The sequence below is a fragment of the Euwallacea similis genome, chromosome 1, assembly GCF_039881205.1.
Source record: "Euwallacea similis isolate ESF13 chromosome 1, ESF131.1, whole genome shotgun sequence".
Taxonomy (NCBI): Eukaryota; Metazoa; Arthropoda; class Insecta; order Coleoptera; family Curculionidae; genus Euwallacea; species Euwallacea similis.
The window spans coordinates 2,109,215-2,135,228 of record NC_089609.1 but is presented as its reverse complement, the minus strand read 5'-3'; the positions used below and the strand labels follow the sequence as shown (position 1 = coordinate 2,135,228).

General features: G+C 37.3%; 5 protein-coding genes across 6 annotated transcripts; 2 read left to right on the top strand and 3 right to left on the bottom strand.

Moving 5' to 3' along the window:
* The first annotated feature begins 442 nt into the window (after positions 1–442).
* On the top strand, positions 443–5,232 carry LOC136414612 (serine protease persephone-like). 2 transcript variants are annotated; one of them, XM_066398752.1, is made up of 8 exons: positions 443–745; positions 2,375–2,505; positions 2,561–2,732; positions 2,786–2,887; positions 2,938–3,097; positions 3,153–3,352; positions 3,405–3,583; positions 3,811–5,232. In XM_066398752.1, exons 1-8 carry the CDS (start codon positions 670–672, stop codon positions 3,970–3,972), a joined length of 1,182 nt encoding a protein of 393 aa, XP_066254849.1. In that variant the 5' UTR covers positions 443–669; the 3' UTR covers positions 3,973–5,232. The 2 variants fall into 2 exon arrangements, with proteins under 2 accessions (XP_066254849.1, XP_066254840.1); XM_066398743.1 differs by having other exon boundaries at positions 2,372–2,505.
* On the bottom strand, positions 4,140–10,578 carry LOC136414529 (serine/threonine-protein kinase/endoribonuclease IRE1-like). The gene is made up of 13 exons (XM_066398616.1): positions 10,165–10,578; positions 9,973–10,102; positions 9,617–9,802; positions 8,381–8,617; positions 8,082–8,319; positions 7,314–7,632; positions 6,836–7,260; positions 6,664–6,780; positions 6,359–6,528; positions 6,107–6,300; positions 5,721–5,996; positions 5,472–5,663; positions 4,140–5,331 (listed from the first exon to the last, which is right to left on the bottom strand). The coding sequence occupies exons 1-13, from the start codon at positions 10,240–10,242 to the stop codon at positions 4,765–4,767; spliced, it is 3,129 nt and encodes a 1,042-aa protein (XP_066254713.1). The 5' UTR covers positions 10,243–10,578; the 3' UTR covers positions 4,140–4,764.
* Positions 10,579–11,120: 542 nt separating this feature from the next.
* On the top strand, positions 11,121–14,953 carry LOC136414533 (ATP-dependent RNA helicase DDX42). Its single transcript, XM_066398645.1, has 14 exons — positions 11,121–11,590; positions 11,696–11,767; positions 11,928–12,012; positions 12,138–12,491; positions 12,544–12,748; positions 12,929–13,143; positions 13,197–13,423; positions 13,477–13,520; positions 13,578–13,732; positions 13,788–13,904; positions 13,955–14,075; positions 14,136–14,283; positions 14,467–14,665; positions 14,740–14,953. The coding sequence occupies exons 1-14, from the start codon at positions 11,319–11,321 to the stop codon at positions 14,800–14,802; spliced, it is 2,277 nt and encodes a 758-aa protein (XP_066254742.1). The 5' UTR covers positions 11,121–11,318; the 3' UTR covers positions 14,803–14,953.
* A 193-nt stretch (positions 14,954–15,146) lies between these two features.
* Pym (partner of Y14 and mago) lies at positions 15,147–17,341 on the bottom strand. Its single transcript, XM_066394752.1, has 3 exons — positions 17,112–17,341; positions 16,564–16,809; positions 15,147–16,405 (listed from the first exon to the last, which is right to left on the bottom strand). Exons 1-3 carry the CDS (start codon positions 17,152–17,154, stop codon positions 16,110–16,112), a joined length of 585 nt encoding a protein of 194 aa, XP_066250849.1. The 5' UTR covers positions 17,155–17,341; the 3' UTR covers positions 15,147–16,109.
* A 773-nt stretch (positions 17,342–18,114) lies between these two features.
* Positions 18,115–22,132, bottom strand: LOC136414598 (putative inorganic phosphate cotransporter). Its single transcript, XM_066398717.1, has 8 exons — positions 21,715–22,132; positions 21,462–21,655; positions 21,164–21,412; positions 20,092–20,191; positions 19,827–20,015; positions 19,201–19,500; positions 18,904–19,142; positions 18,115–18,501 (listed from the first exon to the last, which is right to left on the bottom strand). The coding sequence occupies exons 1-8, from the start codon at positions 21,746–21,748 to the stop codon at positions 18,298–18,300; spliced, it is 1,509 nt and encodes a 502-aa protein (XP_066254814.1). The 5' UTR covers positions 21,749–22,132; the 3' UTR covers positions 18,115–18,297.
* Between the last annotated feature and the right edge of the window lie 3,882 nt (positions 22,133–26,014).

The following is a 26,014-nucleotide window of genomic DNA, read 5'->3' as shown; positions in this document are numbered from 1 at the left end:
TCCCCGGATTAAAAGTCTGTCTGCGTAAAGTTAAAAGGAAAAATAGGAACATCTCGAAAATCAGCTTATTTGCGCATCCGAGAATGAGATAATGAGCTTTACACAAATTCAGTTTTAATTGTTACCTACTATAGCTGCAATGAGGCCGCTATACCATTCAGCACAGATTGCAGTTGAAAATCTTAAAAATTTCTATACATACAAAAATAACAATGTAGGTATTCCTTAGATCTTTTTATCGACACGCTGGGTACATTTTTAAAATACCAAAAACAAAAACTTGAAAAAATCCATAATAATAATTGCACTCATATTCAAATAGGTATCTCCGGACAACTACTTCATAATAGGTCTTATTTCCAATGACCGCTTATTAGCCAAAGATGGTAACCAGTTTATATCAGTCCACTAACATATCAACATTGGTCATATTTATTGGATTTCTAGCAACAATAATAAAATTATTTTTCCCCGCCCAACAACAAGCAGTGAATTTTACGTTATTTTGCTGGTTTGAATCTGAATTTATAGAAAATTGCAGAATAATGTGAATTTTTAAAAGCTTGGCGACAACAATTAGACACAGTGAGAACAATACATAAGTGAATAAAAGTGACCACATTGTCCTTCCGTCCAAGAAGTCGTTTGGGGATATGCGTGATTGCAAAAATGCTGAAAATTGTAGTTATTGTCTATGTGCTGGGTTATACGTTGGTTTGCGGTAATTACTATGAAGCGAAAGAAGGTAATTAACGTTTCATTTGATTGCAATGTTTTTACTAACCTAAACGTTTATTACTATTAATTATTAATATTTGGGAAATAAATATCGCTATCTCTAATGATTACAACCATTCACACCAATGCACCATATTGTACCTTAAATTTAGTACCAAATTAGTCAGATTCCGGTAATTCTAGGTACCAACAAGAGAATTGGTATTGAAATAGACTGGATGTCTTTTGGATAAAGAAAATGTTACCTTCCAATACTTTTGAACACAATTTAATTACTATGACCCTGTACGAGTATGTTTCCTTAATTTTGAGACCCATTCCCATCATTGAACTAATTCCATGAAAACCTCAGAAACTCACGTTTCTGAGAGTAATCGTATCTCTTTCCCCGCACAGAAGAATATGCTGATTTCTTGGGGTATATTAGACTGGAATTTATTTTTCACCCCAATACTCTATGACATCCACAACCACACGATACCAACTATTTCCGATGAGAGAATTACCATTGTCATTCTCTTTGTTCATTGTGATCTTTGATAAGGAGTTTTTTTCAAACGTACACACTATCTGACTTATCTCTATTTTTCCATTATAATTCAGACAATTTTTTTAAGTCTTACAAAGATGTCACCTTGAAAATTTCCATGAAAAGTAACCAGGAGATCGGATAAGATATTTAAACAAACTTAAAGATTTTTTTACATTTTCGCCTACTGTGGATGTTGAGGGGTACGAGGTGACTTCATAAATAGAATTTACCTTTTTTTTTGGAAATTTAAACCTACATAAAACATACACGTTTAAAAAATTAGTAATTCATGATTGCGAAATTGATGATTACTTATTAGGAAGTCCTGGTATGTTGGAGCGTATTAGAAAGGTGGGGAGAATATGTTTGGAAGTTGCTTTTGAGGGGCATCTTGAACAATTCCTCAAGCATGGCAAACAATGAATTAGTTGCAATTAAAAGTACATTGTTTTTGTTTTTGATCTAATAATTAAAAGCATAGTTTCGTAGTCAGTGAAGCAAATGAAATAATTTGCATAATTTCTATTATGGGCATATTAAGCAGTTTTATGCATAGTTTCGCATTTAAGAGACAAAGTAGATTATTTAATTAGATTTTAAATTTCAAAATATTCCCATTCAAATCATTAAATAGCACAACTTACACGCTACGCAGCTCTCTTAAAAACACAAGTTCCTGTCTTATCTCGATAACAAAGGAACTCTACTTTTTTATTAATGGAATCGGCTCTAAAAAGTGATTTAAAAAAGCATTAATCATTCTTCGATTCAACGCCTGGTTGCCGACCTATAGGTAGATGTCTCCCACTACTGTTCAGTTTTGAGAGCCCCCCGTAGCGAGACAGTTATGTAAAAGCAATAGCGAAATGCGGATTGCACCAATAATTTTTTTATAAAATCGATCCCCCGAAATGTATATAAGTGCGGAAAGTGATACATCTCCGTCCGAAAGACGCGAGACGGACACTTTTATAGAATCTTCAAAAACACTAAAAATATACCTGGATCAATATAAAATTCAGAAGACGCTACGCTATAAATCTATAAATTTGAGCAGCGTTCTATAGCAGTTGTCCTTACTTTAACAAAATTTGTTCCCAGAAGGATCTCAATGTCAAAGACGAGGTCTCCCTGGAATCTGCAAACGAGTTCGCCACTGCCCCATTGCGATAGAATCCTTGAGAAAGAGGGGACAACATGATCTTCTTCGATGCGGCTTCGTTGGAAATGAGGAGGTATACATTGATGAAGTTCATCTTAAATCAGCTAACACAGATTAACTATTTATAGGTGGTGTGTTGTCCAGATCTCTCAGACAGACAACCCCTCCCTGTCGAATCTAGTACAATTGATAAATCTACAGTATGGTCTGAAGAACATGAACATTCCAATGAGAGTGGTGGGGACAAAAATGGAACGACCAATGAGGGGCGGATAACGAAAAAACGAAAATCCGAACTTAGTAATTTTAAATGAGAATCAAATTTTGATTTTTCTAACGCTTAAACATTTTAGTGTGCAATGAAATGTATAAGAAAATTAAGGTGACTTCAGGCGTGCAATTTCATATACTCAACGGCGAAGATGCCGAAGTTGGACAATTTCCTCATATGGTTGGTTACTTTTGGGGCGACCTGATTTTAGTCTAAATTTGAATTTCCAGGTAGCCTTAGGTATTACAAATGATGACGGCCAAATAGATTGGGGCAGATGCGGTGCTAGCTTAATTTCCCCAAAATTTTTACTATCGGCTGCGCATTGTTTCATTTGCTTAGGATGTTCAGTTGAGAGTCTCAAAAAGGCCAGATTTGGAGTCATCGACAATACGTAATAATGTAACACGAAGTTGTACATGAGTATAATCACTGAACCCTCTTTATAGTGACGATAGCAAAGCTCAAGATGTTGATGTAAAAGGTGTAACATTTACCGGCTCGTACGACATTACATCGAACCACAACGATATAGCTCTAATAGAATTAGTTTGGGAAGTCAATATGAGTCAAACTGTCTTTCCTGCATGTCTCTATACTGAAGCTGATGATCCGCTAGGGCTTATCGTGACCGGATGGGGGCGAACTGGTACGTATAGAGGAAAAAGCTACTAAAATGTGCTATAGCATAGATTCTTTAGATGCAACAGATATCACTTCAAGATCAAAAATATTACAGTATGGCAAGATAATGCCTGTCTCCACTGATAAATGCAACACGAGTATTTTATCGAAAAATGCAAACACTCGAAAAGTTATTCTTCAAACTCAAATATGTGCTATTTCAAATTTATCAGTGAATAGAACCGATGCATGTATGGTAAGTACGCAGTTATATGTATTTAGATAATAGGAAATTCGAGTGACTGTGAGAAATGGCATTCTACCCGTTTTTTAGAACTTCTTAGATGACCAAATAGAACCCTTTCTTTACCACAAAACCCCGAATTCGCTATTTAAGGGAGCTAGTAATTTTCTATACTCTCCTCAACTTTCATATCCCAACTATTATTTCAAACTACAATGTAACTTATAAATTCCCTTTAGGGCGACTCTGGAGGACCTCTCCAACTGGAAAGAAAAACCGGAGGTTACGACATCGTCGGAATAGTGTCTTATGGCTTTGAATGTGGTACCTCTGTACCAGGAGTGTATACTAGAGTTTCCGCTTATTTAGATTGGATCGAACAACATGTGTGGCCATCATAACATTAATATATTAATTTTCCAGAAAAAAAGCGTTCAATTCTCATACAGACAGGGGTATCTAAACTGCTCGGAAATACAGTGTGCCCAAGGTAAGAATGTCTAGCGCGAGGATATCGTAAACGGTAATAGATACAGACTTAGTTGGAAAAGTAAAAAAAAAACACAGCTTGTACTTAAAATATTTATTTCTCCATCAATAGTTACATCTTTGAATGAAAATATATGCAAAAAAATTAACAAATTAAGTGCCTACGATAAAAATACATATCACAGTAAAACGTGTCAAAGAATGCAAAAATTTCAAAATAGTTAACGATACTAATAAATTATTAAAGTTCTGTATAGAAAGATGATCACAGAGGATAGAATAATTGACTAACAGTAAATGGAATGTTTTACGACTAAAACCACATAAACATATCAAAGCATGTATAAAGTATATACATACTTTGTTCGATATCGTTTATTAATCATATGAAATTTTTGTAATTTAATAGTAAATTCCTATCAAAAAAATGTATTGTGAAGTCGCAGTTAGGCAAACTTTAGTTGGCCTTTCACTAATTTTTGAGGTTCAATATTATTTACGTCTTATAAGGTTTAGTAACTTACTCGCGTTTTATGACAATAATCCCCTTAGGAGATTTGCGCCTTTCGCCTGCTACGGCTCAGTGAATACACGTTTCCCACAAGGAATAATGGCCATTAAAAACAATTAGCAAAAGAAAAAACTGTTAGATCAAGTATTCTACCTTCTCCGGTAATTTCATGTATCTCAAATAAAAACCTAACTTACTCTTTAATATTCCAAGTCAGAGGTTCGTCAACCTTCTTCTTTTTTTTCTTGGTCCGCAATTTCAAGGCAACACTCTCCCTCTTTTGTGGGGGTATGTAAAAACTACCCTTCACCGCGCTGTCATTAACATTAATAGTGATATCACTTAAATCTACCGATTTTTGGCTTAAATTCCTATACAAACCACCGTTCTCTTGCAACTTTTCAAACTTCTGTTCTCTTTTAGGGCTGTTTCTCGCGCTTGAACTATTATATCGTTCATAAACGTCCCGAAAACTCGCGGTTCGCTTTTTTTCGAAATGACTCAAATTGGCGTCATCCGGTAAAATAACAGGGTTTAAGTTTGTATAATTTTCAATTTGAAATAGGAATTTATCTAAAGAATATCTGTACGATTTATCGTAGTAGTTTTGAAACGTGGCTTCGCTCGCCACGCATTGCATTGCAAAATATGTGTGAACTAATAGCAAAGGAAATCTGCTGGTCCAGTAACCGGTAAAGGCAACCGGAATTTCACCTAGTGATTCCTGTGCCTCCCTAGTTAATTCTCGAAAATGATGTTTCTGAAATAATCCAACGATTATTAACAGCAAAACTCTGTATTAATCGATGATTATCTGATTTCAAAAACCGAACATTTCTATAATAAACTATATATTCTTTTTACTAGAAATATTTTCTTTTATACCTGATACTAACTTACCTTATTTCTAAGGGCTCTTAACAAATCCCTCACGCTTTCCCCTCGATAAGTTCTATATTTCCTCAAGTCTTTGGCTACTTCTTCATGAATGTGTACCCTCCAGTCATGTTTTACAACTGTCTTGCCATTATCTTCGAGTGCTTGCAACACCGAATCGCCCAACTCTGCTTTCTCAACACGGTCACTGACATCCTTAAAAAGATTCCATGAAATCTTTCTATATAAAATTAAATTTAATTCTTTTTATACCTGGAAAAAGGCCAGAACCTTTTGACTATTCCAAAACATCGGATGTGAGAGCACGGCGTTACAGGATGGTCGTGTTTCCGGCTTGGAAGCCAGCAATGCTTCGATCACCGGCTTTTGAAGCTCTTTCTCCCAATCACAACCACATAAATTGTCAAGGTTGTATTCACCCATTAAAATGTTGGCTTGCCGACGAAGAACATCACCGAAAGGGTGGGCTCCATTTGAAAGGACGTAGTAAAATAGACAACCCAGCGAGAATAAATCTACTGCAGCTGTCTGAAATGTTGAAAATAGAGGAAATTATAAAAATAGTTCCATTTGAGCTAGTTTTTGAGAAGACATCTTTTTCTTAAAGCTTTCCCTTTAATTGAAATAAAATTACTCACTGTCCGATTGCTGCCAGTCATCATTTCAGGAGCGATCCAACCATCTGTTCCAGTCACTCCGGATCGTCTTGAAAATGAGTCTCTGCCAAACTGCAGTTTCTTGCACAGACCAAAATCTGATATCATCACTTTTACTTCTCCTCGTGCGTTTGGCACTGAGATGAGGACGTTATGTGGTTTAATGTCTCTGTGGACTAATTAAAGACATATGTTTTAAGTATTGTGTGTACAATATACACACTCAGATGTTACCTATGTCTAGAGAATGTAAATGAGCTAATCCAGACGTAGCTTGTCTTAATATGTCTAAAGGTATAATAGTTGTAGTGTCACACTGGCCCTGCATATATTCAGTCAATGTAGCTTGGCAAAGTTCTAAAGCTATATAACGGAACATTCTGTCTTGTTCCATACAATAGTACCTAAAAACAGGGAAAAGACAATTTTTTCAATGATTGGTGAATGAAACTCAGAAACTAGCAGAACCAACTTAGAAGCACTCTATGGCAACCCTAATTAAATCGCAACAACCCTTTGAACTTCCATCTTCATGTTACCTGATAACGTGTGGATGTGCATCACTTTCCCGCAGCAAAGCGACTTCTCTGTCTGCAAAAGTGAAACATTCAGGCAAAAGCCGTTTTACGGCCACTCTTCTATTGTCAAATTCGCCCCTAAAATAAATGTCATAATACTAGTGACCCTAAGAAAACATTAACAAAGATTTACCTATAAACAAAAGTCCCTTCACAACCTTTTCCTAACAATTGTTCAGGGTGAAAAGTAATTTTGCCGACTTTCACTAAACCACTGGGCAATTCTTCAGAAATAGCCGTAACCTGGCCGTTTCGACTAAACGAGTTTTGGCTGCTCCCCTTTGAGCCGTTTTGGGACATGTTTTGAACCTCCCTTACTTGCATTAAAAGGTACCAAAACATAGCAAATACAATTCCGGTCATAATAATCAGACTCAGCTTAAGGCCTTTATTATCCTGCTGATTAATCCAAATGTTTGCAGTTCTATAAAATTTTAAGAACCATTCCTCAGAGTTTGAGTTTTCAGATTTTTGCTCATCTTCTAAATTATTCGTTTGATCGAAACCATCAGTTTGTGTAGTAACAGAAACTTTACTGGCATCAGTAATTAAATTCACCTTAAACCATCCATATTGACACTAAGCGGTAAATACACAAAGTACCAACAAACCTGTCTCACAGGAATATTCGGCCCTAAGAAATCAGCCTTAGTATAGTTGGGCACATTGTAATGTCCAGTATAAATCACCAAATGTCCATCAAAGCCAGATAAACTCTGGAAAGTTTGATCTGGAAGGGCTTCTGCTGGGAGTTTATAATTTTGCCCAGGAATAGGGTATTCTAAGTACAATTTAGGGGGATCCGGCGCGTCGGGTCCCTCCAGAAGTAAAGGACCATCATCTGAGGCTGTGATGGTTACGGCGTTTTGGTCAACGAGGGATGGAATTGCATAAAGACCATGATGGTGTTTTCCGATGTAGAGAGTTGGACTAAGTTAAATTCAAAAATCTAATTGGTACGAAATTTGAAAATGTTTTGTAATTTTATTATTTTAGCAGGGTTAATTTGAGCAAATACGGATTACAATATATAATACATTTTTGCAAACAGTAACAAATGGTACCTATCTAGTATCTCAATTTTACACTAATTTCAGCATAAATTTGCTTAAGACAGGATTTCCTCGTGATTTGGATTGAAAATACTACTTGATTCAGTAGCAACACACAAGCAATAATTTAGGAGTAACACAGAAGTCCTGCCGCCAATTTAAATTATACCTTAACTTATAACCTGGGATTTATTAATGATTAATGATTTAATGACGATTATATTTTTCAAATATTTCTATATAGTTAAACCTTGGATACTGATTACTCAAATGAACAAAAAAAAAACATTTACTGGCACCTAAAAATATAACCAAATAAATACTTACTACAATTTCATATGATTAGGATTATCGATTAATCCATTGTGAGCCTGAATTTCTGATGCTAAATAGTAAATGGTATGATTAGACAAGCTTGAAAAAGATACTTTTATTAGCCCGTCTAAATTGAGAAGATACATAGCCACAACCGGACTCTGCAAATCGCTCTCCCAGAGCAAATTTCCCCGTCTTCGATTCAGAGTTAAGATTTTTCCACTAGAGCTTGAAGCAAAGTGGACTAGATCTAAACATTAATGAAATTGTCACATTCTCACGAAATTTCTGTATTATTAAGGGAAAATTACCATAATTATTAAAATCGTCGACACTCATATCAGCAGCGGTATAATCATAAAATGTGATGTTCCATTTTTTATTATGCGTGTTTGTATCTACCATCAATAAATTATATTTCGTACGTCCTATGTATACGAAATTGTTAACTTCTACTGGGCATGTGGGACTACTGTCACCCCATCCTAAAATCTGTTCTTTGTTGCCCGTTTTGGGATCAAGTTTATACCAGCTGTCTTTTTTTTTTCCTGCAACGAAAGAGAAAACCTGCAGCCATATATTAAACCTACGTAAAGAAGCATTTTCCTTCAGAAGTAATTTACTTATAATGTTTTTATTCTCTTGCAAACAAAGTCCATATATTATTTAGGCACATATATATAGCCCAATAGATTTGAAAGTATCTACCTAATAAATGTTGTGTTAAGTGATGAGTTATTAAAAGCAAGGTCAAAATAGTAAAATTTACTATAAAAAATTCATTCATCAATTCAATAAATGTATAAAAGAGAATTAAATAATACTGGCCGCTTGTCTAAAAATAGCAACATTGAAATATTAAGGGGACTAACTTAGAAAGAATCAAACTGAATGACTGAAAAATCCAACTCTCGTTAATACTTAATTTCTTTATCTAATTACTTACGACTTCAAGGTTGTGTTATTGGTTTTTAATCTAGAAAAGAAAAACTATCAGAAACTTGGCCATTTTTCTCAATATTGACTCTTCAAAATCAATATTTATATCTACTTATTCTATGCCATTAAAAAGACGAGTATAAATAAATAAGAAAATGATGTTAGAAATTAAAAAAGTTATTTACTTATTGCTTGAGTACTTCCTCACGGAGTCTTCAAAGATAAAAGAAAATAGAATAAGTAATCAAATATTCCTCTTGCAAAAGAAATTAACTCGAAAAATGAATGGTATTTTACTTATTGAAATATGAAAATTCCGATCCGGTTGAAGTACCTACTTATAGTACCAATCTGGCCTCTCCACTGGACGTCTTGATTTTTTGGCGAATGAAAGGAAAACTGCATTTTCTGTCACTGTGAGAATATTTTATCAAATGAGGCGAAGACAATTTCAGGAACTTCTCGATTTCCCGAGTCTCCAGCTTTTGATAAGAAACTCTCGCCTTCTATGTATACAATTCATTTTTAAATGGATAATAATAAAAAAATAATGACTTCATGAAAATAAACAGAATGTTAGGCAGAATAATAATTAACAAAGCACTCACCAGTATAAAGTATTCCATCAGAGCTTTTACAGGGTGAAGAATGAACTAGCTGAGATATACTGAAAGGTAGTTTCTTTAATGGTTCTCTACTATTCCCCATCAAATAAAGAGAACCGTCCCTGGGATCAGGCAAAAATATTGGAATGAGGGCATCTGATGTCTGCAAAGGCACTTGAACAATGGGTTCTAAAACAAAATAATTTGTCAAATAAAGATTATTTCAGATTATATAAAGTCCCGCATGTCTGGATCTGTCTAAGTTATTCATAACATTTAATAACTTATTCACATGGAATCTACATCAGGATAACCCTTACTACTGTTTCCTATTTAATAAGAAATATAATTCAACTTACGATCCTTGATCTTCCATTTAATGTCTCCATTATGTTTATCTACTGCAACTAAAGTACCATCCAATGTGGCTATGACCAAAATTCGATCATCACACTCTTCTGACAGCTCGTATTTTGGCTTTGAAATTTCCTTGAATAAATATTTAGGCTGGTAAAAAAGTTATGTTGATTGAAGGAATATTTCAAAATTACTTCCTGTATTTCATAGTTGGAAACATTGCCTATGCCAATGCATAGACACCAATAGAATATCAAATGTCGTGCTTTCATTAGTGTTTTTCAGCTTTCCCCTGTTCCTCCAGATTTAAAGCAAAATACACTTGGGGGGAGTAATCCCTGGTTTGAGAAGGTAAACGACCGGTTGTGCTATAATACAATAGTTGCATTATTTTCCAGCTGTTGGCTGATGATTTTCCGTTGACAAACTCTCACTAAATGTTGACAAAAATAACTATTTCCAAAATTTCACATTTAACGCTCAATTCAGTATCAATTTGCAACATCATTAATTATTAATTTTGTAATTCTCTGAGTGTTTTTCTTAATATTCCGCAATAAAAATAAACTAACAAATGTCACCTCCATCGCTAATGTAAACGTCATACGTCAATTATCATTCAGTGGGAAAAAAGATTTTTCACTTTTCTATAACGAATTAGAGTACCTGCACCAGTACTGCGTCTATCTCACATGTTAGTCTCTCTTGAGTAAACTAGAAAAGGAAGGAACAGGTTTGCTGATCCCCATGCCTTCGCTTAAAGAGAAGCACTCCCAATCAAATGCTAAAGAGCAACGTAGCAGAGGATATCAGTAATAAAACGCTCCTAAAAGGGGTCAAGTGGGCTTCATCCATCCGACTTTTCCGACGGTGGCGACCTCGAACGCCGAGCAACCGAGATTGCTGTAGGCTTCTTTAAACATCATTACAAATTACCCTGAGGATGGACTTTACGACAGATCTGTATACACCGTGCGCAAAAAAGAAAAATTTCCATATTAAGAGAGCCAGATTTTCACGATAATTTCCTAAAGTTTTTCTCGAGGAAGGACAATTTACCACCTTTATATCTCTGTAAAATTGTATAATTTGCTGCATCTATTTCCAGATCGTTCAGCCCTGCAAAAAACCGACGTTGACGCATCACCGTACGTGCGATGTCACTGTAATATCCCTCATAGCACAAATAGTCCACTAACATTTCCAATATTTGTTTCTCTTCGAAAGCCGAAGCGTTTTAGTTTTCCCACTTTTTCTGCACCATTTAAAACATGCATTAAGTTGGAAAATAAACAATCCGTAACTGCATAAATATTCGGCGAAAACTCTGCTGATACCATAAATCAAAATGAGCGGTTTCAACTATTCACATTTTAATTCTAAGAAAATGATGAACGCGGTACCTCCACCCAGCAATTTAGCAGGCAGTTCTGTGCCTAGAAACCTAAAGGCCGTACCTCCACCAAGTAATCTGGGAACTGGAATTAGGCATAGTGGGGTGCCTCCTCCTTCGAGTGGATTAAGCAAGCAGGGCTACTCAACGATGACAGCAATCAGTCAGAATGCTATTACTGCTTCCTGGGGTACTGGAAGCCGAAAACGAGCAGTTACAGAAGATGAGTGAGTATTGCAGCTTTATTTATTCTTAGAGTTTGTATGTATAATAGTTTGTAAATCAGATCCAATTAACATGTTTGACCCTTATATTGGTCTTTTCTCTCATAGATATTTCGATGTAGAAGATGAGGAACATGTTCCAGATCTTGCATATATTCCAGCTCCAGATAGTCCCACAAGGTAGGCTTAAAGGTAGACAAAAAAAACTAATAATTTCAGCCTTAGATATGAATTAAGACTTAAAGCCAAAGTATGCAATCTCCAATTACATATATTTATTTGATTTAATGATAAATGATTTTTGTGCAAAACATTTTTTTAATTTTGTGGTGTTACACAGGCTAGACTTGAATAAAAAGAGCCAAGATGAGGATGATGAAGAAGATGATCCACTAGATGCATTTATGGCTGGCATTGAAGCACAGGCAAGTATTGATGCTAAGACATCTTATTGGTCTGATTGTACACACATTTAAAAATCTGAGGTGTAAACTTAATATGCAACACTCATTAAATATTGGAAATCTTTGACTAATTCCCCCCCCAATAGGTGAAAAAAGAAACAAAGCAGCCAGGACAATCAACGTCATCTGTTCAGCCTCAAGATGTACAACAGTCACAAACAAAACAACCACAGCAAGCTATTAGAGATGATTTAGAAGAGGAAGATGATGAGGAATCCTATTATAGATATATGGAAGAAAACCCTAATGCTGGTTTGTTGCCTGTTGAAGAGGAAGGTATAGAATTAGAATATGATGAGGACGGAAATCCCATACCACCAGACAAGAAAAAAATCATTGATCCATTGCCACCAATCGATCATTCTTTAATTGAGTATCAACCATTTCAGAAAAATTTCTATATTGAACATCCAGAAATTAAAATGCTGGCTAAAGACAAGGTGAATTGAGAAATAAGAGATTTTTGAGGAGCAATTTAACATGGAATTTTAGGTCGCAGAACTTCGTAACATGTATGATCTTAAAGTCAGTGGAACAGATGCCCCAAAACCAGTAGCATCATTTGGCCATTTTGGCTTTGATGACAAGCTGTTGAAAACTATAATTAAAGCAGAATATTCATCACCTACTCCTATACAAGCTCAAGCAGTACCTGCAGCCATGATGGGAAGGGACGTTTTGGGTATTGCTCAAACTGGTAAGAAAATTTGATTATTTTAGGCCTACAAATTTGGCTCGCATAATAATTTACAAACTGAAGCCTGTTGACAATACATCTTAGTGTTAATTATTTATTGATATAAATATGTGTGGCTGTTAATTCTATAATAGTCTTTACTACATTACAATACCTAATTAACTTTATCATATCTTTTAGGTAGTGGCAAAACAGCAGCCTTTTTATGGCCTCTTCTTAAACATGTATCTGTTCAAAAACCGGTGGAAGAAGGCGAGGGTCCCATTGCGTTAATTTTGGCCCCTACGAGAGAATTGGCCATTCAAATTTACATTGAAGCCAAGAAATTCGCAAAAGTTTACGATCTGAGGGTGATTTGTGCGTATGGTGGCGGTTCAAAGTGGGAACAAAGCAATGTATATTAATTTTTTAAAATTTGACAATAGCAGTTTAAATGGGTATTTTGCAGGCTCTGAAAGAAGGTGCGGAAATTGTTGTAGCTACTCCAGGGCGAATTATTGACCACGTAAAGGGGGGAGGAACTAATTTGCAAAGGGTGACATTCCTGGTGCTGGATGAGGCAGATAGGATGTTTGAATTAGGTTTTGAACCACAAGTCCGCTCTGTGTGTAATCACGTAAGACCGGATAGGCAGACGTTGCTATTTTCTGCGACTTTTAAGAAGAAAATTGAAAGGTGGGAGAGTTTTTTAGTGCTTGATGTTTGGTTCTGCACAAGACATGTTTTAGATTAGCCAAAGATGCATTAGAAGAACCAATAAGAATATCACAAGGTATAACAATTCAAAATATGAAAACTCATGTTTTATTGTTTCAATGTTTTATTTCAGGAATAACAGGGCAAGCCAACGAAGACGTAACTCAACATGTGTTGCTTATGCCCAGTCAAGACTCCAAAAGAGATTGGCTTTTTGGGATATTGGTGGAGTTGCTATCCGCCGGGTCGGTGCTGATATTTGTGACCAAAAAGTTGGATGCAGAGAAGGTAATTTAGTCTTTTTATTTTTCAAGTGTACATTTTTTCTTATTATTTTTTTAAGGTGGCACGAGACCTCCTGGTTAAAGAATACGATTGCTTATTATTGCACGGTGATATGGAACAGGCCGAAAGAAATAAGGTCATTACAGCCTTTAAAAAACAAGACGTTCCCCTTTTGGTAATATTGTAACGTAAACTTGTGACACTCCTGAAATGTTTTTTCTTTAGGTGGCAACGGATGTGGCCGCAAGAGGTCTAGACATCCCTCACGTTCGTACAGTGATAAATTATGACACAGCTCGAGATATTGACACGCACACTCATAGAATTGGGCGAACTGGACGCGCAGGTAAAGAATTTTCTTCAAGAATCGATCGTTTCTTATTAAAGTTTTTGTTTAATTTTTCAGGAACTCAAGGCACTGCTTATACGTTGTTGACGGTGAAAGACAAAGAATTCGCCGGTCATATAGTGAAGAATTTGGAGGCGGCCAAACAGGAAGTCCCTCAAGATGTACTCGATTTGGCGTTGCAAAGCTCATGGTTTAAGAAACAGCGGTTAGTATGAGAAAGATGAGGGAAATTGTTTAAATGTCAATAATTGATAATTGCGCCCCATATATATTATTTTATATAGCAACCCTGTGTACTTTTATTATTATTAGAAAAAGATACACATTTGATAATGTTGTTTTAAAGAGAGATAGAGAACTCTATATTTTATATATATATTGTTTACAGGTTCAAGAAGAAAGACCAGTCTCCTAATGTAGGAGGGTTGGGTTTAGGATTCAAAGAATTGTCTTCTCCTATGAGGGGCTTTGTAGCCAGTTCCTCAGGAAGTCTGTCAAATAGCAATCCGCCTCCACCACCGAAAGGACCCGCAACTGACAGGTTGACGGCTATGAAGGAGGCTTTTAAGACACAATATATGAATCAGGTAAGTTAGCTTCTAAAATAATCAAACATTTCTGTAGTTTGAATGTGTTATCGCAAAAAGCAATTTTCTTTTAGTTCACTGCAAGCGCAGAAAATCCACCTCCCCCACCTAGGAAAAAGAAAAGTCGGTGGGAATAAAATGAGACATCGAACTAGGTTCATAGGTTCTTTTAAATAGGTCATTGTATCAAAAATTGGTATCTTAAGCGAAATTTTTATTTGGGTTTTATAATTGAAATAAGTAGCAGTAATTTTCATGTATAGGTCTAATAAAATCTATTATAGTCCATCTCGAATTCTATTTTGTTTTTATTAAACCTGCATGCTGAGTATGCAGGGTGTCCCATAATTAATGGTTGAATGGAAACAGTTGAATCGCAGATTTCTTTCTAGTAGATGAAAATTATACACCTTTGTAAATGAAGGAAAATAATAAATATACAAATCTTCTGGACCAAAAAGGCATCTGACGTATTTTATTTATTCGTATCAAATACAATTCCTACAAAATCCTAACACTCAAAAACTTAATTCAATTCCTAGTAACTAATATAGTTGATAAAAATAAATAAAATTGAAATTGACTGATGACGAATCTGCTACCCACATATTCTGTGGACAATAATCCTGATCTCAGGAACCGGATTATTTCACATCAATAATGGGGTTATATATCTAAACCGTGTAAAGTGACCCCATTCAGTGAAATGATTCTGGCTTAGACTATTAACTGAATAACACAATTATTCTCACCAAAAATTGAGTAATTGATTTCTAACATTTCAATCGCTCATACTAATGCTTGAGACTACTTTCCTAAAATATTTAACTACACTGTACTTATTCACTAAATTAATACACACAAGAGATTTGTGGTTTTGAAGCCCTTGAGACTGTAAGGATTGCCAACTTTACCACTACAGCTACATCCAATAAAACTCCTCATAAAATTAGTGGTTAATTTTATGAGGAGTTTTTATCCAAGATGACATGCCAAAGTGCATGCTGAATGTGACCACCATTATTTAAAACAACAAAAAAGACAACTGCTAAAGATGAATATCTTATAAGTCAAAAGAGGAGATCAATATCATATTATACCTGTAGATAAAACAATTTTAGCAAACAAACATCAAAAGTTATGTTTCCTAGAAATTAAAGTCAGTCACACTGTTCCATATTCGTTATTTACTTGGCATTTTCTAAAATTTTTAATTAGGTTTGAAGTAAATTTCTGGGCCAATACCATTTTGTTGCTTTTCCTTTTTGCAGCAATGTCCAGTGTAGTTAAGTATTCAAATAAAGTACTAATCTATTTACAATTAACAACTGATTTCTAAAGTAGAAAAATGCACCCTATTAGTGATAACTGCTATATCAAAATATGACCAATAGTTAATAAAGTACAATAAATTGTCACTTGTTATCTACCCATTTAATGGGTATTATTGCACTTGTTTCTCAAGTTCCCTAATCTGTACCAAGAGATCATTCTTTCTATCTAGTTTTGCCAACTGTTCAGGTTCTGGTTTCTCCAGTAACCCATTTTTCACTTTTTCTTCTAACGCCTCAATTTCTCGAAGGCGCTTTTTCAACTTTTTAAGTTTTTTTGCAGGATCAGTTGCTTCTTGCAGTTCAATTTTGGTAGCAGGTCGTTGTTTCTCAATTGGACTTTTTATTTTTTCTGAAGATTTTTCAGATATTTTGGCGCTTTCAAGAATCTTGTTTATTTCATCAATTTCTGAAACAATGAAGATTAATATTATTATTTTGGGACCAAAGTAAATAATTCCCAGTTTGATGTTCTTTCTGATACTTTAATTTAATAAATAGGACCAAGTTGTCCATTAAAAAAATAACCTGAACTAACATAAGAAAATTTGGCCATATCATACTCACTATTTTTTGACTTTTTCTTTTGTCCCTTTTTTTCTTTATCATCTTGAATAATAAACAATCCTGGAATTGGTCTTTGAGCAGTCTGTCCGCTGGAGAGCACTACAGGCTCTTGTTTCTTAGAAACAAACTGTTTTCCTTTACTTTCATAAAGTGGTACCTCTTCTTGAGGTACATAGCCCTCTTTTACTCGTCTGGCTTTTCTCCATGTGCCATCTGGTCTTTGCGAAGCCGGTATGAATTGTTCCCCTGAAATGTCAGGGTAGATAAAATTATAAGCGAATTTATTTGAGTGAGAATAAAACAGCATTGGCATATCAGGGAATTTCCATTGGCTGAGCGCTGCAAGGACTGAAGTTTGAATTTATTGAAAGTTTTTTGTCCTTCCATTTAATTTGACAAGCAACTTGTTCCCTGAATCTGTTCAATGCTTTCACAACATAGCATAGCTTAGCATGTACTTAAGAATTTTTGGGGCTTTGCCAAGTGGGTTTTGAAAAGGAAAACATGAAGAAAATAAGTTTCAGACATGGTTGTATAACTTTGCTTACCGTTTTCAGTAACAATATTGGCATTGGCGACGTATGTGGACATTATCACACAAATTTGATAGGTTTAACCGTGGGTTTATCGATATGTATTAATTATTCCATATTGTGAAGAATTTTCATTGAGATTTTAGGCAGTAGTTCTAGTTCCAAAATTCATAAAAGATAAACACTTCCTCGTCCTTCTTCACCTACTGTTGTGAAGCTAGCTGCCATTGGTAGACGTTAGTGGCAGCCCGCTCCAGTCACTGATTTTTCCGAATGCTGTCGAATGCAGAGACTTACTGCGCGACGTTGCCACGTTGGCTGTTTTTCACAACACCCTAATATCAACATATTCAATAGTACCTTCGTTACCAAATGAAGTGTGTGACAGCATCATATCGTCAGAAATTTTACCTATTATTGACACAGGTACCTATCTAACGTTCATTTGGACTCACAGAGTTTAACAATCATGCCTTTCTGCATGTTTCCTTAAAATAATCTTTTTTTCTATTCAACAATATTCATAGGATACAGTACATTTTACATTGGTTGTATTTTTTTAGGCGACTTGGCAATGTTGCACATCAGCTGGCTGATTTCCGAGCGCTCGGGGAACATCGGACATGGTAAGTTGATGTCATTTCATATTGATTCACCCTATCCACTATCTATTTGTTAGCTGATATAAAGGAAGTAATTGGCAGCAAAAACGTCATAAGAGTACTAGCGAAATTTATAGCGAAATATATATTAGATAAAAATAATAGTTATTATTGAAAACAACCCTTATACCTTATTATATTTAAAGTTTTATTGTTAGATCTGATGTTTTTTTAAATTACTGAACAAGAGGCCATATGAAGGTTCCCTTATCATCAGCAAATTTTTTTAATGAGGTCCTAGCCTGGACGTGTCAAAGCATAATTTATTCGTTCTTAAGGTCAATTCTCAATCAATATCTCTTGAACCATCCGTTTTATTCATTCATAGTAAAATACAGATTTGCCTATAATTATTTATGCTGTGCACTTATCTATAGTACAAATCAGTAGGTAACTACTATCATAGAACTACCATTCATCTTCATCAACGATAGTAATATGATAATAGTTGCCTGCTTCTCAGTCTAGGAAATTTTCAATAACAACACAAATTTCTTAAAAACCACGTACAATATACGTAAACAATATAATTTAAACTATTACAAATGTACTGCTTTCCTATCTTTCTCCACAGCCTCATTGTCGTCTGGCTTAACCTTCTCCATCGATGCGCAAGGGGCATTTTTATTCGGGTCATTCCACCACTGCTCTTCTCCACTTCCAAAAAGCCAGTATACAATACTTGTGGACGTAAATATGCCGAATGAGATCCAAAATACTGTTCTCCACTCAGAAAGTGTGTGCTGGAAGGTCAAGGAACACCATTACATGAGTTGGAGGGCGATAGACAAAAGCTCTGCTCCAACAGGAGAGAAAGTCCAGATAGTCAGAAACAGTCAAAACTATTTGCAAGTCACCCTGACCGGTGCCCTGTGCAAGATTCTGACGGTCTGGAATCAGCTTTCCTGGCTATTGGAGCAGATCTGATACCACATTATCACACGATAATTCTTGAACCTTAATTATCTTTATTAAGTATTTGGCACGAACTGGGCTATCTCTGCTCATTATCAGCTAGAGACATTATAAAGTTTCACTTGACCACAAGCGAGACAGCACTTTAATAGCAGCAAAGATAATGAAAGTCCAAGAATTATCACTTGATAATTCTACGTAATAAATGACAAAACCGCGTGTGAACTTACATCACCAGTAAGGGCGCCAGTTAAGTAAGGGGTGACTATGCCAGCTACAGCTCCAATTCCATTGGTGATTGCCATGATGATCCCAGCAAAATTGGGACTCAAGTCCAAAGCGTTCACCTTCATTCCGCAGTAGAAAGTACCCATGAATCCCATTGCGATGGTGAACATCCAGACTGCGACAGTCGTCCTGCATTCGGCGTACGAGGCTGCCATAATAAATATTGCAGGACCAACGGCAGCTAAATACCAAAAATGACTATATTTCTTTAATTTACTATTAAGTTATTATCATCTCACCAAAGCAGGTGAAGAACTTCCGAGCCTTAGTAACAGTCATTAAATTATTATTGATGGCCCAATCGCAAATCCAACCACTGCTCATGGAGACGATCCACATTGCACCATAAGGAATTGAGTTCCATAGGCCATTTTTAGCTACCTCGAATCTCAGCACTTCTTTCATGTACTTTGGAAGGTCGGTTACCATAGTGTAAAACCCCCAATCGTGACCTATTTGGGCTGCAATTAGGGCCCACAGTGGGATGGACGTTACTATGGCTTTCCATGGGATTGATAGAGAGGTCTCTGAGACGCTTCCTAATGAAAATAAATTGGGGATTATTTCGATGGGGATTTGGGGTTTGCACCGTCGAGGGAATGTTCATATGCATGATATACAAAAAGGGAGGAAAAATTCTATTAAAAGAGGGGGCCCTCGCGGGATCCTTTGACTGCATTGCTAATTGCCGGGTCCCGAAACAAATCTATCAAACTGAGCTTCGTATAAGTCGAAACAGTGAAAGTTGCATGTAAGTAAAGCCTCCGCAAAATGGGGACTTCCCCTAAAATGGCCCGCGCGTTTACCGGGAGATCTAGGCAACACACCTGCCAGCTTCAGTTAAATAAAAATATGGCTGACTTACTGAGTTCCTCCTCCAGATATTCTCGTTCTTCGTCGCTAATGAACGGATGTTGCTTCGGGTCAGAGTAGCAAAGTAATTGGAAACATATGAACCATGCAATCCCAAGCCCGCCAAATAGGTAGAACACCGAAGCCCAGTTTTCAGTTGCGGTTATGAGGTGTCCACTGATGAGATTACATACAATCGTGCCTGAAAAATGACCATCGGACGATATTTTCGTAGGAGTGAGAAGAGGAAGTGCGTGAAGGAGGGGTCTGTGACTCACCCATTTGGCCTCCAGCATAGACCAACGAGCCTATTTTAGATCGTTCTTTCAGTGGTACCCATTGGGCGAGCATAGTGTTTAGGGCCGGGTACGTGGTACCCTGGAAAAATGATAAGAAAACGCGTGACCCAAAAGAACTAAGTAAACCATAATTCAAGTCGTTGATAATGGGTTTTTGCGATATTTGCTGCAGCAGATTTTGCTCACGTTGATTACGCACATCGATCAATCTCCGCTACATATTTCAGTCCAAAAAAAGGTCACTTAACCTGAACTAACCTGAACTAACCATTTTTTCTTTTCATAGAGGAGAAAAGCATTCATAGATACCTGGTGTTCTGATGGCCGGGTCGTGTGGGATTCGTCCCCGAAAGGGACGCCTACCCACTAAAAACCTCCCCTCTTCCCTCTGGATCCCCCTCAGAACCGCCGTAAGGCATTACTTAAGGGGGCGGGGATGGTAGAGGATACCTCCTCCCCGAGTCCATCTGTGCATTACACTGTTTTTTCAACCTACATATCCTGAACTAACCTGAACTTACCTGAACTATTGATTTTTGCTGTTTTCGACCGTTAAAAACGCCATGTAGGTATATTGGTCCTAATTTTCTATGGAAGCGCTCTTCATCAGTAAGCTTTTAAGATTTTTATAGTTTTATATCTATTTAGTGCTCTACTTAAGCTTATCATCAGCAAATATGACGAGTTTATTAACGTCTTTTTTTTATTATGAAATCTTTATTAAGTGTTTTATCACAAATCAGCGATACATTTATTCCCTTGGTATCTTGGATTGTTTCTTTATTCATTTTTAAGTAGATGAGTAACCGTTCAAAACGACAACAAGCGAACGTTGAAACCAACGATGCCGGCTAACTTAGAGGGCGAGATTCTCGGACGTGGAGCGTGATGGAATTGCAGCGCCATCCTTTATCTCTTAGGCGACTTATCGCAACTTTTTCATTTTTTAAGCCAGAAGCAACGGTTTCCTGGCTTCGGAGCTGTCGAGATTCGCTGACAGTACGGAAAGTACCAAATGGACTCGCATTTCACAACGAAACCCGTTACTTACCTCGCCCAGTCCCTCCACCACCCTCAAAGCAACGACCCACCTCCAGTCTCCATTCGTCGTTATTACCACCCATGGGGTGATTGTGGTAAATATGCCGGTAGACAAAATGCCCAGTCCTAAGGTGTATTTACCTCCAAACTTGGAGGCCAAGATTCCCCCCGGCAAATGGGTTATCAAGTAGCCCCAATAAAACGCGCTCAAAATCAGTCCTTGGGTTGTTTCATCCCAGTCATATAATATATCAGGATTCTAAAAAGTGGTACCAATGGATTGGATCAAGGCACAGCAACATTTTTACCGTCACTGCATTATTGTCGGAACTATTACTATTTCCCACTTTACAATAGTCCTCATATTTGTTATCGCTCGAGGAATTCGAAGATCGAACCATTTCTGTTATTGCTATTGATAGGGACACACGCATTGAGTATGCGTTTAGGATGGCCAGGAACCCCATTATTCCTAGCACGTACCGCTGGGGTATTAGGAACCCTGTAGTTTCGGGGTGTTTTTAGATGACTTATGGGTTGGTACCTGAGGGGCCTACTTACATTTGGACACAGTCAATTTCCACCCACTAAGCATGTTCGCGATGGTTCTAGCGTTTACATGCACCGACGATCACCAAGACACCGAAAACACACCAAGATACGAAACGCGCACGTTTAAATGAGCATTTAAAAAGACTGAAAATATTGAAAAAAATACGTTAAATTGCATTAAAAAAATATATATATATCCTCGAATCTGCCGTTTAGTCACGCATTTCGTCCGGGTTCTAGTGACTGGGTATCGGAACCGTTCCCACACAGTAAGGTACCTGCTTGTGGGTGACCAAGAAACTGATTAACAAAATACAAATACTCGAAGTGTTTCAGACCACTTTCGTTTCATATCGGTGATAGACTGTTTCGGGGATTGGAAGATAATGGAATAGGTACCTAAGTACTAAGGCAGGTAAAGTTGTTAAATTTGCCTTACGAAGTCGGGTCGTAATGCCGATAAGTAATAAATAGTCGTAACAATAAACAGGATTAACCCGCAATTTTCATCACAATAAAACACCACAATTGGATTGTTGCTTGTTGGAGCACAAAACGATAATTGAACTTTCATATCCCGAAGTCCGGAATTGGTGGTCGAGAAAGAACTAGGTACCTCAAAATTCCAGGTACCGCACCTCCAATTTCGACACCATTACCATAAACAAACCGGATTCATGCAGGATTAGTAAATCTTTATTTTGCCAGCAAACAAGATCATTCAAGCTTGAACCAGTTGATATTCTGAGTCCGATGGAAAATCATGACGATAATAGTCCTGGAGGAGCAAATTCCTCCAGTTTTGCTTCAGGAGCTTAAACTAGGCCGCAGGGGCAGCACGTAAACTGCGCCAGGTGTTTGGGGAGGATGGAAAGGCGTCATTTTGGTTCTCAAAATTTCGTAACGGGAGGAATCTCCCACGGGAGGACCTAAGTGGAAGACTGGAAGGAAGTCATTAAGGCTGATCAATGCCGAACTATCATAGTCACACAGCTGAGCGTTTCTAAAACGACTGTCAGAAACCACCTTCATCAAATTGGTAAGGTGAAAATGTCGTGAATTCTTCACCAACTGACCGATCACGATCGATTGAATCGCTTGCCCATCGCGTCTTCTCTTAAATGAACCATTTTTCGATCGGATCATCACACGTGATGAAAAGTGAGCTTTGTATGACAACACGAAACGATCGCGCCCATGGCTCTCTGAAAAAAATGTTTTCTACGAAGGACTTACATCCAAAGAAAATTTTACTAACGGTTTTTTTGAAAATGTAAAAGTATTGTACGTTTTGAGCTGCTTAATCGAGGCGAATCAATCACAGCAAGTATGCACATATGTACACACCTATACTTGATAGAACCCACGAAAAATTGCGTGAATTTCAGTCTTCGCTCACACGAGAAAATTAGTTAGCTATGCTTCGTCTGCCATATTCTCCTGATTTGTCCCCTTTTGACTATCACTTGTCCAGGGCGCTGAACGACAGTATGGGAGGGAAAAACGGTTTTGGACCGTAATACCTTAGAGACATTTTTTCTTATCCAAACCAGTTGATTTTGATTTAAAAAAAAAATTCGAGTCCCTGAGTCATATTGAAAACAGATTTTGGAGAGTGAAGATGATTATTTTGATGAATAAATAATATTTAAAATGTTCGTTTGCTTTATTCTTTCCTCATAGCAAAAAATTGACGAGACTTTTTGCGGTACCTAGTACTTTCCAATTACGCGTGTCCCTTCCGATAATCACTATCAGCGGAGGAAGTTTCGTGATTTATTGCATCAAATCATGAAATCTATGACTAGTTGTGCTGATGCAAGCACCTGTAGTGGACATTATCAGTACTTAATTAACAAAAAAAACAATTTACTTCAAATTTTACTAGTAATCATTACCAAGAAAGATGTTTCCGACATTAAGCCACGGAACTGATAATCAGGGATCGCCCTTCATTGAAGAAAGCCCCAACAAAAATCTCTACAAATAACTAAACCAGTGCTACACCTGATATCCAGCATGGCAATCTTACGGAAACTATTCCAAAAGAAGATTTGTGTCCTGAAAAAACGACGCAAAGAAGAAGCTAACACCAACCCCATAGAAGCCTGGTCTACAGTGATAATCTGGGGGTCCTGCTTGAGAAACTATGGTGGCAAAAGGAAAAATAAGGTGGTTAATAAATGTTAGAACATGGGAGGGCAGGTGGAGGTTTCAGGCAGGAGGAAGATGCGGTGATGCGGTCCAGGAACCTCCAAGATACTTCGCCCAGCCGGGCCCTCTCGCCTATCAGCAAAGTTCGGCGAAAATATGAATTTTTCACGTCATGAACGTCTCTCAGAAAAACCTGAACAAATTAGGCCAACTGCAGGGAAGCTTTCCAGGCCTTCCAGCCAGAAGTGGTCAATGCTCTACAGCTGGCCGCAGAGTCCATGCTCCTCTACGCGGCACCAATTTGGTGCTCGATAATAGAGATAAAAGAGTACGCTCGCGTGATCCAGAAGAAAGCTCTGCTACCTGGTTATAGACGCCTGTTGCACTCTTTTCTGAAAACAGTTCAGAGGCTAGCCGAAGCTCTGCAAATCGATCTATCGCTAGAAGAGAGGCGAAGAATCAGTGACCTTCCGGAGTATCAGAAGCGGATGAGGGAGAAGCTAGATAGCGAACTATCCAGGATTGGCAGACAAGTCTGGAAGACAGAGGGCGGTGGACTGAGGAACTAATTCCTGACCTCCCAATCTGGGCTGTGCGCAAGCGCAAAAGCCTGAATTGGTACCTAAGCCCAGTTCTCAGCGGTCACAGGAGCTCATGCGCCATTTACGAGAAACCAATCCAAAATGCAGAAGCTCCATTTGTCGATTCCCCGATTTCCAGGTTCGGAGGGAAACGCTGTGGCTGTAGAAACTTTGGGAACGGGGATAATGAAAAGTAACATAACGTTGGACTGATCTAGTAGCATCATCTGTGACATCATCAAAGGAAAGGGAGCAACGTACTTATCAGCGAAATTGGCAGAAACTCGGAAAATTCGATAGATCAACGTTAAAAAAAACAAACAGAAGGAAACCGACGAGAACTTCTTCGATCCTGACGCTTTTTATCCCTCAGTAACAGTTGCCGGGCGCAATTGCTAGGGATTTCTTTCTTTGCGCCATGCGCAGTTGCTCCTGAATTCCCCACTGCTACGAATTTCCGCCACTGCGCAATTGCTCTTTAATTCCCCACTGCTACGAATTTCCGCCACTGCGCAGTTGCTCCGCAACTCCGCAATTGCTACGGATTTTTTCTACGAAACCCGAACAGTGAATTTCGATCACGCTGAATCGAAATCACTGCAATTAACTGATTCGCTATGACATAAACTTCCAATGAAGATTGCCACGAATTCCTATAAAATTTCAATAAATGATATTGTGTTATAAACGCCAATTATTTATGATGGATCGTGAATAATCTATCTACTAATCGGCAAACATACACAAATCACTGCGAAATCTTTAAACTATATATGACTGGATTAGAGATTTTACGGCTTTAATGCGCGGATTACTCAGATATAAATTATTTACGAGCTCCAATCGAGTACCTCTTACATGTAGCTTAACAAGATAACTAAACAAAGGAAAAAATGCCATATCAATGTGCAGCAACGTGACCGATTTATCAAGCTTTATTTACTATAAATTGCAATTTTGACGAACGCAACTCTGCAGGTATTTGTTAAAAATCATCCTTGAAAACCCCTGAGGGGCTGCAGAGCTGAGGTGAAACGTCTTCGACGCACGTGATCAAAAGCATTCGGTACCAAAACCCAGAAAAAGTCGCTGCGGTAAAATTTTAATTTTAGGTTATGGACATGGTCAACTTTTCGGTCTGCGCCTGCGCCGGGAGCGACCTGGGGCTTGAGAAGAGAGAAAAAATAAGATAGAAGGAGAGAAAGGAAGTTTAAGTGGGAATAAAGTTTGTTTTAAAACTTAGTTCTGTTCCAGAGGGAGAGAAGACGTGGTGGACGTTATTGGAGGAGAATGTTTGGGTTAGCTTGGTAATAATGTTAGTACGGTGATGTAGCTAATTCTAGAGGCTTAACGAAGTCACGGTGAAAAGACTTCGAAAAGAGATTGCCGTACGAGCAAATTTTATGATTTTCCGAGCTTCTACTTCAGAATTTCCAAAAGGGGGAAGCACCCACTACCTGGTCTTTCTCACTTTTCGAAGCCTAAAGCGCCGATACCTCGAAGCGATTCCCATATAAAATAACCAAAAATTTGTACGGATAATGCTTAAATCATATAATAATGAAAACTAACAA